At 33.9% G+C, this 13363-nt stretch overlaps 1 protein-coding gene across 2 annotated transcripts in view; it reads left to right on the top strand.

Annotated features, from left to right (window-relative positions):
* MUC19 (mucin-19-like) overlaps window positions 1-13363 on the top strand; it is a 71010-nt gene that overhangs the window by 45037 nt on the left and 12610 nt on the right. For both annotated transcript variants that reach the window (XM_059886926.1, XM_059886927.1), the window contains exons 33-41: window positions 537-776; window positions 848-1004; window positions 2015-2140; window positions 2995-3136; window positions 3784-3815; window positions 4334-4363; window positions 5644-5685; window positions 6217-6249; window positions 6611-6652. In XM_059886926.1, the coding sequence (XP_059742909.1) occupies window positions 537-776; window positions 848-1004; window positions 2015-2140; window positions 2995-3136; window positions 3784-3815; window positions 4334-4363; window positions 5644-5685; window positions 6217-6249; window positions 6611-6652 (844 nt within the window). The remainder of the gene's footprint in view (window positions 1-536; window positions 777-847; window positions 1005-2014; window positions 2141-2994; window positions 3137-3783; window positions 3816-4333; window positions 4364-5643; window positions 5686-6216; window positions 6250-6610; window positions 6653-13363) is intronic.

Raw genomic sequence — 13363 nt, 5'->3', positions numbered from 1 at the left:
AGAAGTGAAATCAGTTTTGCTACTGAGAATTAGAGGACATGTTCAAAGGTAGAAAGTGGGAGAATGGCAATATTTATTATAGAGCAATGCTACATGTTTGTTCAATCTCACATGTAATATTAAATGTGATCAAAGATGATAGAATTTGATGGAAAATAAATGCAATAAACCTGATGAATTCTATTTTAGCCATATTTGGTTGCTTGGTGTATAGATAGAATCAATGCAGTTTTCAGAGCAAATATTCTAAGAACCTAAGAGTATAGTCCTGTCAGATTTGAAGCTAGTGAATGTAATTATTTTTTAATTCTTAAGGCATCTATCTTGATCAGTACTAGATCATTTTGCAATATAGGACATCTTATATTAAACGGGAGGAGAAGCTTATCTACAGATTCTGGTTTTCTTCCAAAATTTGGAATTTAAAATAAACTTGTATACAATCTTAATATCTCTATCATATATCTATCTAAATCTATCTGTCTATGTATCTCTAGCATAACGCACTTTTTCAGTACTCTTTCTGATCTATGTAGGGTCAGGTGTGCGGTCTCTGTGGAAATAACAATGGTGATCTGAAGGATGATTTCACCACAAGATACTCATCAGTAGCTGCTGGAACACTGGAATTTGGAAATAGTTGGAAAACAAGTCAAGAATGTTCAGACACAGTTGCTCAAACCTTCCCATGTGACTCAAATCCATACTGTAAAGCCTGGGCCGTGCGGAAGTGTGAGATCATTCGGGACAGCACCTTCAGAGAGTGTCACAACAAGGTAGGGGGCCCTGAGAGCAATGACAGGCACAAGCTTTGCCCTCAGAGACTCATGTATTGTGCTCTCCTTAGGTGGACCCCAATGAGTACTATGATGCGTGTATTGAAGAAGCTTGTGCCTGTGACATGGAGGGGAAGTACCTGGGATTCTGCACGGCTGTGGCAATGTATGCAGAGGCATGCAGTGCAGTTGGAGTCTGTGTCACATGGAGAAAACCAGATCTCTGTCGTAAGTGAAGTTCATATGTTGCTGTTCTTTAAACCATAATTAGTATTGTTTTGTTGAGACAATCAATCTTCTCATATTTTCTAGAAAATACATATTCTTGGGCATACATAAACAGGCTTAAAAACATGTTAATATGTTTGTTAGTGATGGAAAAAAATACCTATTTAAGAAAATATAGAACTTAACATGGTGCATCAAATTCAATTTTAGTTTCAAAAGTTCTGTTCACAGAGGAAGATTGAATATTGATGGAAAATATTTCTTATTCATAGATGAGCAATGAACTGCCTACCTATCTTAGTATAGTTACATATTCTTAAATATTTACCTCACATATCACTTTTGTTTGAAGTCCTCACACATCATCATGAAAATGTTTATAGAGCTCTAGTCAAGATAAACTGTAATATGAATATAAACAGAATTTTGATATGTGTGAAATGTGGTAACTTTAGTAGAAATTAGTCAACTCTTTTTCTTCCAAAGGAAGGTATTGTAAGAGAAAATGTGACAAATGAGAAATGTTGAAATTAAATCTGCATTTTATTTGGCCTATTATGTACAGCTTTACATATTGAAATATTATATTATATTATATTATAGTTACCTCGTTTGGGAACTGTTATTTACATTTAAAAAGACCAATTTTCCTAGAGATTTATTTTCCTCACTTAAGGCTAGACATTATAACCATGAATGTAGAGTATGATCTAAAATAGCTCAAAAATTGGAAAAGTTAATGTTTACTCTTCTTCCTAAAATCAACCTTATTGTGAGACTTTTTTTTAAATGCTATTTTGATTCTATAAGTTTCCCTTCCTTTTTTTAAAATTGTTTTGGCTTATACGGCAATTTGGATACAGCCAAAGGACTTAATAAGACAGAATGATATACTTTAGGTCTGTTTATTGTTAGTATCATTCAAAATCTCTCATAAAAATGCTTGGGAATATTAAAGTTGAAAATTGTCATATAATGAATGCAAGTAATTTGATATAATTCAATCATAGCTGTCTACTGTGACTATTATAATGCACCTGGGGAATTCAGCTGGCATTATGAACCTTGTGGCACAGTGACTGCCAAAACATGCAAAGATCGAGTAATTGGCCAGAAATTTTCTGCACTTTTAGAAGGTAAGACATATTTTAATAATATCGGCGAAAAGGTGCAAATTATACTGATATCTTAAAACTGGGAAATGTTGTTAGTTTCTGGCAGTTCAGTGTCTTACATTTTGTAATTTAATGAATAGCTATTTATCTTTATTATGACATTAATATTTCTGCATTAGAATATTTTCTCTAGACATAAATTATCTAAGAGAGAGAGAGAACATAGTGCTCTCATCCTACTAGCAATCTTTATATGTTTCATTAGACAAGGTATTTGTTGAGACTATCATTGCAGAATGCAACATATAATATAGTCTCACTTGAATGGAGGCCAGTTAACTATACCCACAGTTAAAAAGTACTCTTAGCATTACATATCTTAGATAAAAATAAAGAAGTGGCAAGAAAACAAGATGATACAAAAACTCTCTGACAGTCATATCTATGTTAAATCCCAGGCTTTGGGATATTTTCAGCCCATTTTATTATGATTTCGGTTATTTTCATCTATCCGATGAAACAGTATTTAGAATTGGTATTCACGAAAGTATAGAATTGGCATTCACGTTTCAAGACACATACCTATCCAAGTCTTGTGTTAGGTTCAACACCGTGGCTGTCATTAAAGTAGTAAAACACTTAAAATATTTAGGAAATATTTTAGAAAAATTAAGTCAGCTGAAATTTCTAAGTTCTCAGGTTGATATTTCATTGCCAAAGAATCTGAATCCTGTTCAATTTTATATGTTTTTCACTAAAAGTATGCTGTTATCTACTTCGGTTCTTGGAATCACTGAAGTAAGTGTACAAATATATAATGCAGTTTGAGGAGTTTCAGCAAATAGAGATGAACTGAGGGCCATTTTTACACACAGGCTGTTACGCCAAATGCCCGGACAGTGCTCCCTACCTGGATGAGAACACCATGAAGTGCGTCAGTTTGGCTGAGTGCAGCTGCTTCTATAATGATATTGTACCAGCTGGTGGAGTGATCCAAGATAACTGTGGGAGAACATGGTATGTTCTCTAACTGTCCAATAGTTCTGTTTCTTACATTTTTATATAGAAAACAAGAAAAAGAATCAATGAATATATTTTTAACTCTGTTATTTCTAAATGAGGTCAGCTTTAGGTTCAGATTTATGTTACTTATTTTGGTTATTTTGTGTTTTCATTAAATCCACATATTGACTAATGATTTGTTAAATCAGTGGAAAAGACAGCAGAGAAAATGTCACTGTGTTGTTTTGGGTAAAAGGAAAGTTCTCATTCTATAAATGTAAGATCATGTTTATAGGCTTTCAAGAGGACGTCTGTACTAGAGCAGCATGTCCATCAAAAAACATTGTGTCTGAAACTGAAAATGTAAGAACTAACTTTACAGCTTGATTCCAAACATTCTTTTAGGTCGCAAGAATTCCTCAGTGAAAAGATTAGGAAACAGTACAGGGAAAAACAAAAAACAAAAACAAAACAAATTTGAATCCATAGCATGCTCTTGGGGAAACAATTATTTATTTTTTTCTTATTTGGTTCTGTTTTCATCTTCACTGTTAGACAATTTTTTGCTTTAAATTTAGGAGATGTATATAATTAGGAGTTAAAAATTTCAAGTTCTTTCTCTTTTTGATTGTTTCTTTTTTTGTTTATAATTTAACTTTCAGCTATTGCATCGCAGGAGAATTGGAGTGCAGTGGTGAGTCACTATATTTTACTCTAATTGATTTAGGAAAGATGAGATAAAGAGTTTGGAATCTTTTTAGACCATCAACAGCAGAGGAGTATGTACTTAATGCTTTAGACTGTGCATTTCAGTGTGTTTGTTTATGTTGGGTCAGTTCAAAACCAATGCTGCCAAGGCACTTCAAACCACTGGTAGATGGGGGCAGTTCTCTTGCTCTACTCCTGCCTGTCTGTAGGCTCTGGGAACTAAGAAGTGAGGCATCAGTTAAAATAGTTTAATAAAGGGATGGAATGGAAGATGATAGTTACATAGATAGAATTAACTACTTGAAGGATTATTCATATGCAACATATATCTTAAAAGAAATTTCAATAAACTTCAAAAGAATATATAAATGATTCTTTTTGTGTATTCGAAATTGCAAGAAGTGAAATAATAAAGAAACAAGTAATTCATAGGCAACTTGAGTTTTAGAATTTTTTTCACAACTTTTCATTTCTGTCAATAATAGTAATTTGTGATTATTTCAGAAACTGCTCCAACAAATTCAACATATACAGGTAAAATCATCATTATGGTTTAAATGTGTATTTCTGCTTTCTTTTTATGATAATCATTTACAGTTTCACATGAATCTGTGCCAGTAAAAGATATGCTAATAAATATACTGATATAAAATCTCAAATTAAAATTGTTACTAGAAAATATGTCAAAATATAATTTCATTATACTCCTGTGAGTTAAGTTAGTAATGTGATTAGAATATAAAATAGGTATTATATGCTTATTATTTTTTTTTTTTTTTATTCTTCCAATTTTATTTTATTTTTAAACTTTACATAATTGTATTAGTTTTGCCAAATATCAAAATGAATCCACCACAGGTATACATGTGTTCCCCATCCTGAACCCTCCTCCCTCCTCCCTCCCCATACCATCCCTCTGGGCCGTCCCAGTGCACCAGCCCCAAGCATCCAGCATCGTGCATCGAACCTGGACTGGCAACTCGTTTCCTACATGATATTTTACATGTTTCATTGCCATTCTCCCAAATCTTCCCACCCTCTCCCTCTCCCACAGAGTCCATAAGACTGTTCTATATGCTTATTATTAGTTGGACATCATCCAAAGCTTGACATTTTTAGATGATAATTTGAACAAATGGAATAAAAAAGTGAATGTGATCTCCTGTGAAGTAAATATTTTGAAATCATGATTATTCTGGGAGGTGAGAACACAGAAAAAAAAATTAATTTATTTTTCTTAACTTGTGTATTTCTTGCAAGGTATAAGGCTATTTTAGTTATATCCATTCAGGACAGTACTGGGCAAAATGCAGTTTAACTTTGGGTTTGGAACTTTAAATGCACTGGTTGGTAAGTGTACTTAGAGTTACTGCAGTACACTTACATACTATTTCTCACTGATTAATATTTGGAGGTAATGTCAATTAAGAGATAGTATTATAAACTGGAAGCCTTAGGTTTTGATAATGTATTTAGTATGTGATCATCAGTGAAGTGATATTTATTTTAGTTATCATAGGTTAGTTTCCTAAAGCTAAGTGCAGAGTTCATCTTGGCCCATAAATAGACTTAATAAAGTTCCTGTGAGATTTTGGTTAAATGGTAATGACAGAAAATAATTAATCATTTTTGTTGGACATACAGTAAGAAGAGTTATTAATACTGATCTAAATGAAAGATTGTTTTGTCAATTAACCTCCGCATACAATTTTAGAAATGTTTATTGAGTTTATGGCAACTGGTTTCTTGAAATAAATTTGCCAGCAAAATTATTTAAGTAATATATTTTCATAAATATTGTCTTCCCCAAACAGTTTCTACTACAACAGCTACCTCCATACTAAGCACCAAAGCAGGTAAAAAAAAAAAAAAAAAGCTAATTTGTTTTTTAGCATCTAAATAAGCTATGAATGAGTTTGCAACTCAGGCATTTTGGTCCTTTCCCCCAAAGTTGTTATTTTCTATTTATTTATTTCTTAAATGCCAAATAGTAAGGTCTACATCCAATTGTGATATTGAAGAACCTCTTCTCTATTTAGAGACCATGTGTCCTAAAAAGAACATTCTGCATGTTACTAATTTGGAAAAAAATGGCTACAGAAGAAAATTCTATGCTAAATTCCTTGAAAATAAATTATATTTTCTTTTCAACTGACACCAAAGAATTTCAGCTTTAATTGAATCACTTGTAATCAAAGCAGTGGTCAAAGAAGTACAGGAGTATATTAAAATGTGTAAGCATCTGATAAATGAACTTAACTGTTGCATTTCATCGTTTATTTGCATTCTAGAGATATCTAACTGTGTCTAAATAAATACTTTATAATCTTGTCTTTCAAAACCATCTGAACATACATTTCCAAATATTTGTCTCCTCCTTTGTATAGCAATTACACTGGCCACCAATAGCTCAGGCACAGGTAAGCAATAATCATCAACCACAACTTAAGAGGGACTTAAAATCCAAAACTTCCTTTTGCAGTATTATTTATACCTTTGCAATTACATTTTTGGGGGAGATTTTTTTCCTGTTTTTGTTTTGTTTTTAAGATTTTAGAAAAAAATGTTGTACAAACTGATAAGAGTCTTGACTTCTTACTTGTGGTCTATAAAGTTTAAACTTTAACTTTATGTTTTGATATCTATTTAACTATTTAATCAGATATCTCTGAAACATTAATTTCAAGTTGATCCATTTTATATATGACCATAGATGTTATCAGAAACATAATTTTCCTTCCATATAAAGCATTTTTTTTCCCATTATTTTCTCCAATTCAGTAGCTTCCATTCCAGGGATTACATCAAGCAGTGAAATAACAGGTAGGTGAATCAGAAAACTTATGAAATGACAAAAAAGGTTTTTATGTATATTATAATTGTTTTTTTAATATATTAGAATCAAGAGAGCCATTCTCCTATACTTAGGATCTTTTTCTTCACCTAACTGAACACTGTTTTCCTTTCTCCTGTTATTTTTTACTTTCTCTAGTTATTTATTACTTTGTCTGTCTTGGTATATACATATATATTTTAAAATGTGACATTTTTATTCAGGTATAATTGGCAAAAAACATTATATTAGTTTCAGGTGTTCAACATAATGACTTGGTATTTGCATATTTTGCAAAATGATCACATTTTATCTAGGTAACATCCTTAAAGTCACAGATAAGGGTTTGCATCCTTGTATTCTTAACTGCATTTAGTCCCAAGCTACAAGTATTCAACAAGTATTTGTAGAATGAATGGATGTTTCCTCTTTTTCCCTATCCCTAATTTTTACATTATGTTTTTTCTCTTGTCACAGAATTTCTAGCCTAGTCATTAGACCAATGATTAGATGTTATTTATGCTGATGAAGCTTATAGTTTATACATTTCATTTATTAGAGCTAGTATCTCTTCTCTAGAAAACAGGGTATTGTGTAAAATCAAGATTACTTTTGGTTTATAATTTTGTATCATGATATAGAATTAGAACTAATTTGGAGCACTTTGTAATATTGGTGTTGTCAATTATTTGGTACTTAATACCGTGTTCCTTATATTCTAAGGGCAAACATGTCAAAGTATCACCATCATAGTGTGGAATATCATAAAAGTGGCCAACTGACATGTTTAATTTATATCAAACTTTCTCTTATGTTGAATATCATTAGTAGCTGTGGCTCTTTCAGTGTAAATTTAGAGAGTGACCCATTACAGAAGTCTTTTTCTTTATTCTACCTTTGTAAATCTATTTCTGATGGCTTACTAATGATTTCACCCTGAGTTGTTTAAATACATTGTAGAATAATTTTCTAGTTACATAGTATCTCAGCCATAAACAACAGTCTGAACTCCTAATTCTCAGCCTGATTCTCATTCGAAGATAAGCAATTTAGTTCAGTTGTATAGGTCTCTTTCAGTTAAAATATAATTATTCATTCAACTACCAAAACTTTTGAATCTGGAAACCATTTAAAGTATTCTTAACTATTGATTTGATGAATTATATATTCACGTACCCTGGAGGAGCATGGCAACACACTCCAGTATTCTTGCCTGGAGAATCCACGGACAGAAGAGCCTGGCAGGCTCTTATCCACAGGGTCGTAAAGAGTCGGACAAGTGAAACAACTTAGCACACATACTCATATACGTTGTTGTTAAGTCAATAAGTGGTGTCAACTCCTTTTGACCCCATGGACTGCAGCAGGACAGGCTCTTCTGTTCTCCACTATCTCCTGGAGTTTGCTCAAATTCATGTCCATTGAGTCTATAATGATATCTAACCATCTCATCCTCTGTTGCCCCCTTTGTTTTTGCCTTTAATCTTTCCCAGCATCAGAGTCTTTTCCAATGAGTTGGTTTTTTGTATAAGGTGGTCAAAGTATTGGAGCTTCAGCTTCAGCAACAGTCCTTCCAATGAATAGTCAGGGTTAATTTTATTTAGGATTGACTGGTTTGATCTCCCTTTAGTCCATGGGACTCTCAAGAGTCTTCTCCAGCACCACAATTTGAAAGCATCAGTTCTTTGGTGCTCAACCTTCTTTATAATCCAACTTTCACATCCATATATGACTACAGGAAAACCATAGCTTTGACTATATGGACTTTGTCAGCAAAGTGATGTTTCCTCATTTTTAATAAGATGTCTGGGTTTGTCATAGCTTTTTCCCAAGGAGCAAGAGTCTTTTTATTTCATAGCTACAGTCAATGTCTACAGTGATTTTGGAGCCCAGGGAAAGAGTATCTGTCATGGCTTCCACTTTCCCCCCATCTATTTTGCCATTAACTGAGGGGTCTAGATGGCATGATCTTAGTTTGTTTTTTTAATTTTAATGTTGAGTTTCAAGCCAGCTTTTTCTTTCTCCTCTTTCACCCTCATCAAGAGGCTCTTTAGTTCCTCTTCACTTTCTGCCTCTAGAGTGGTATCAGCTGGCAATCTCGATTCCTCTGCCTGTAAGTTAAATAAGCAGGGTGACACTATACAGCCTTGTTATACTCCTTTGCCAATTTTGAACCAGTGAGTAGTTCCACGTCTAGTTCTAACTGTTGCTTCTTGACCTGCATACAGGGTTCTTAGAAGACAGGTAAGGTGGTCTGGTACTCTTGTCCCTTTATGAATTTTCCACAGTTTCTTGTGATCTACACAGTCAAAAGGTTTTCTCATAGTCAGTGAAGCAGAAGTAGAGATATTTTTCTGGAATTCCTTTGCTTTCTCCATGATCCAACTAATGTTGGCAATTTGATCTCTGGTTCCTCTGCTTTTCTAAGTCCAGCTTGTACTTCTGGAAGTTCTCAGTTCACATGCTGCTGAAACCTAATTTGAAGGATTTTGAGCATAACCTTGCAAACATGTGAAATAAATGTAATGTACGGTACTTTGAACATTCTTTGGCATTGCGCTTCTTTAGGATTGGAATGAAAATTGACCTTTTCCAGTTCTGTGGCCACTGCTGAGTTTTCCAAATTTGCTGATATATTGTATGCAGAATTTTAACAGAATTAACTTTTAGGATTTGAAATAACTCAGCAGGAATTTCATCACCTCCATTAGCTTTGTTTGTAGTGATGCTTCCTAAGGCCCACTTGACATCACACTCCAGGATGTCTGGCTGTAGGTGAGGAACCACACCATCGTAATCAACCAGGTCATTAATTATCCAGACCTTTCCTGTATAGTTCTTCTGTGTTCTTGCCACCTCTTCTTAATATCTTCTGCTTATATTAGATCCTACCATATCTGTCCTTTATTTTGCCTATCCTTGTATGAAATGTTCCCTTGGTATCTCCAATTTTCTTGAAGAGATCTCTAATCTTTCCTATTCTATTGTTTTCCTCTATATCTTTGTATTATTCATTTAAGGAGGCCTTCTTATATCTCCTTTTTATTCTTTGGAACTCTGAATTCAGTTGGGTGCATCTTTTCCTGTCTTCCTTGCCTTTTGCTTCTCTTCTTTCCTCAGCTATATGTAAAGCCTCCTCAGACAACCACTTTGCCTTCTTACATTTCTTTTACATGGGGAGGGTTTTGGTCACTGCCTCCTGTACAGTGTTATGAACCTCCATCCTTAGTTCTTCAGGCACTGTCTACCAGACCTAATCCTTTGACTCTATTCTTCACCACCACTGTATAATCATAAGGGATTCGATTTAGGTCATACCTGAATGGCCTTGTGGTTTTCTCCACTTCCTTAAATTTAAGCCTGAATTTTGCAGTATGGAGTGCATAATCTGAGCCACAGTCAGCTCCAGGTCTTATTTTTGCTGACTGTATAGAGCTCTTTGTCTTTTGCTGCAAAGAACATAATCAGTCTGATTTCAGTATTGATCATCTGGTGATGTCCATGTGTAAAATTGTCTCTAGTATTGTGGGAAAAGAAAGTTTGTTATGACCAACTTGTTCCCTTGACATAACCATATTAGCCCTTGCCCTGCTTCATTTTGTACTCCAAGGCCAACCTTGCCTGTTACTCTGGGTATCTCTTGACTTCCTACTTTTGCATTCCAATCCCCTATGCATGAAATGACATTATTATTATTATTTTTTATGGTGTTAGTTCTAGGAGGTCTTCTAGGTCTTCATAGAACCAGTCAGCTTCAAATTATTCAGCATCGGTGGTTGGGGTCATAGACTTGGATTACTGTGATGTTGAATGGCTTGCCTTGGAAATAAACAGAGATCATTCTGTCATTTTTGAGATTGCACTCAAGTACCACATTTTGGATTCTTATTGATTATGAGGCCTACTCCATTTCTTCTAAGGGATTCTTGCCTACAGTAGTAGATATCATGGTCACCTGAATTAAACTCACCCATTCCAGTCCATTTTAGTTCACTGATTCCTAAGATGTCGATGTTCAGTCTTGTCATTTCCTGCTTGATCGTACCCCATTTATTTTGATTCATGGTGCTAATATTCTAGGTTCCTATGCAATGTTTTTCTTTATAGCATCAAACTTTATTTTCCTCACCAAACACATCCACTACTGAGTACCATTTCTGCTTTGGCCTAGATGCTTCATTCTTTCTGAAGCTATTCTTAGTTGCTCTCTGCTCTTCCCCGGTTTGGACATTTTCCAACTGAGGGGGCTCATCTTCCAGTGTCATATCTTTTTACTTTTTCATACTGTTCATGGGGTTCTCCAGGCATGAATACTGGAGTGGGTTGCCATTTTTTCCTCCAACGAATCATAAGCAATGTGGATTATTTCAATATAATGCTGATATAAGCACCCTGTATAAAAAGTAGGCAATCAGAACTAAGAAAACTCTTTTGATATTTCCTAGTTTATACATATATTTTCTTTTGCTGCTTTTTTCTTCCCTAAGCATTTGATTTTGAACATAATATTCTGGCAATTTAATTCTGTCAGATTTTGTATTGTAGCAGCAAACTTTTCATATAAAACAGAAAGCCATGAGTAGATTACCTAGAGCTTTAGTGAGCAACTTATGAAGTTTTAGGTGTAATATTAACCTTAAAATACTACAAAAATCTCATCAATTGCTTCTACTGTAGTGTTTAAAAATTATAAACCTAATGTAGAGTTTTATTATAGGGAAAATTAGCTAGGTGCTTTTTCCCCTGAATTCATTTGTTTTTATTTATGACTTTTAATGCTTAAACTTACCAAATCTTATAGTTTTATTTAATTTCACAGAAACTCCAGAAGACATTCATGATCTATAGTTATAATATTAATAGTTTACTAAAATGTCATCTTAGTACAGTAGTATTAATACAAGATCTGGCTAATATTAATAATAGTTTTTAATGAGAGTTTACTGTATTTGAGTCATGATACCAAGTATTTTTGTTCAATTTCTCATTAAATTTCAATAATCTCCTAATTTTTATTTCCCACAACACCCTCGCTGTCATATTTTACAGGGGAGGAGATGCAAACAGCTTAAATTATTTTTCCGATATTACAAAGGTCAAAAGAAAAAGAAATTTTCTGGTATGATGTAGAGAGAAATCAGTTGTTTTTCTTGTTGTTTTTCTTTTCCTTTTTATCTTTGAGAGTCAGAAAATATAATTTCACAGATATGAATCAGTAAGGCTCCTCCAGTGTTAATCTGAAATCAGGAGACAAAATTAGTTTTAAAAGTTTATTTTTTCATGTTAAAATTGTGTAAATGTGCCACAAATCATAAATTTTAAATAGATTTAGTCAAATAATCCCAAATATAGAGAAAATATTGATTATCAAGTTATTAAACCAGTGGTATCTTTCCAGCATTTTTGATAATGTAGATGTAGCTTTATCCTGTTGCTAGAATAAATTAGTAAATGCCTATTTCCCAGATGCACTACAGCATATAAAATTTTATATATTAATTTATTTTCCATTTAAAAATAATTATTAGTGGTTTAATCCTTAGCCCCTACTACTACTCTACCTCTTCTTTTCTGAGACTATGCCCATATCATATATAATAGGTGGAGATTTAGAAAGTATTCAAATAATAACTGATTTAGTTTCCTCAAAAATCTGTGACTTGGGGGCTCAGATCATATCACTTGGTTATCTATGCTGAGTAGATGAACTCAGTTCAGTTCAGTTCAGTCGCTCAGTCATGTCCGACCCTTTGCAACCCAATGAATTGCAGCACGCCAGGCCTCCCTGTCCACCACCATCTCCCGGAGTTCATGCAAACTCATGTCCATAGAGTCAGGTATACCATCCAGCCATCTCATTCTCTGTCGTCCCTTCTCCTCCTGCCCCCAATCCCTCCCAGCATCAGAGTCTTTTCCAATGAGTCAACTCTTTGCATGAAGTGGCCAAAGTACTGGAGTTTCAGCTTTAGCATCATTCCTTCCAAAGAAATCCCAGGCTGATCTCCTTCAGAATGGACTGGTTGGATCTCCTTGCAGTCCAAGGGACTCTCAAGAATCTTCTCCAACACCACAGTTCAAAAGCATCAATTCTTCAGTGCTCAGCTTTCTTCACAGTCCAACTCTTACATCCATACATGACCACTGGAAAAACCATAGCCTTGACTAGATGGACCTTTGTTGGCAAAGTAATGCTTTTCAATATGCTATCTAGGTTGGTCATAACTTTTCTTCCAAGGAGTAAGCGTCTTTTAATTTCATGGCTGCAGTCACCATCTGCAGTGATTTTGGAGCCCAAAACAATAAAGTCTGACACTGTTTCCACTGTTTCCCCATCTATTTCCCATGAAGTGATGGGATCAGATGCCATGATCTTCATTTTCTGAATGTTGAGCTTTACTGCATAACCATAAATTAAATATTCAAGTTGTGCTATAGGTTCCTGGTCTGAATATAAAATATTCAGAATAAAATTTGACATTTCTGAATTTTAACAATCATAAGATTTTTAACAATCACAAGAATTTTAACAATCATAAGATTTATAATCATATATAAGATTTATAATCATATGTCCATTTACTGGTGACTGGAGAATCATAGCAATCTACTTAAAGTGAGGATGGCAGTCAGAAGAATCTCAAAGTACTAGAATGTTTGTGGTAATCTTCTTTTGAAGGTCTTTAAAAAAAAGCCAAATTTAA

This window comes from Bos taurus, chromosome 5 (genome assembly GCF_002263795.3).
Source record: "Bos taurus isolate L1 Dominette 01449 registration number 42190680 breed Hereford chromosome 5, ARS-UCD2.0, whole genome shotgun sequence".
Lineage (NCBI taxonomy): Eukaryota > Metazoa > Chordata > Mammalia > Artiodactyla > Bovidae > Bos > Bos taurus.
This window is presented reverse-complemented; position numbering and strand designations above follow the sequence as displayed.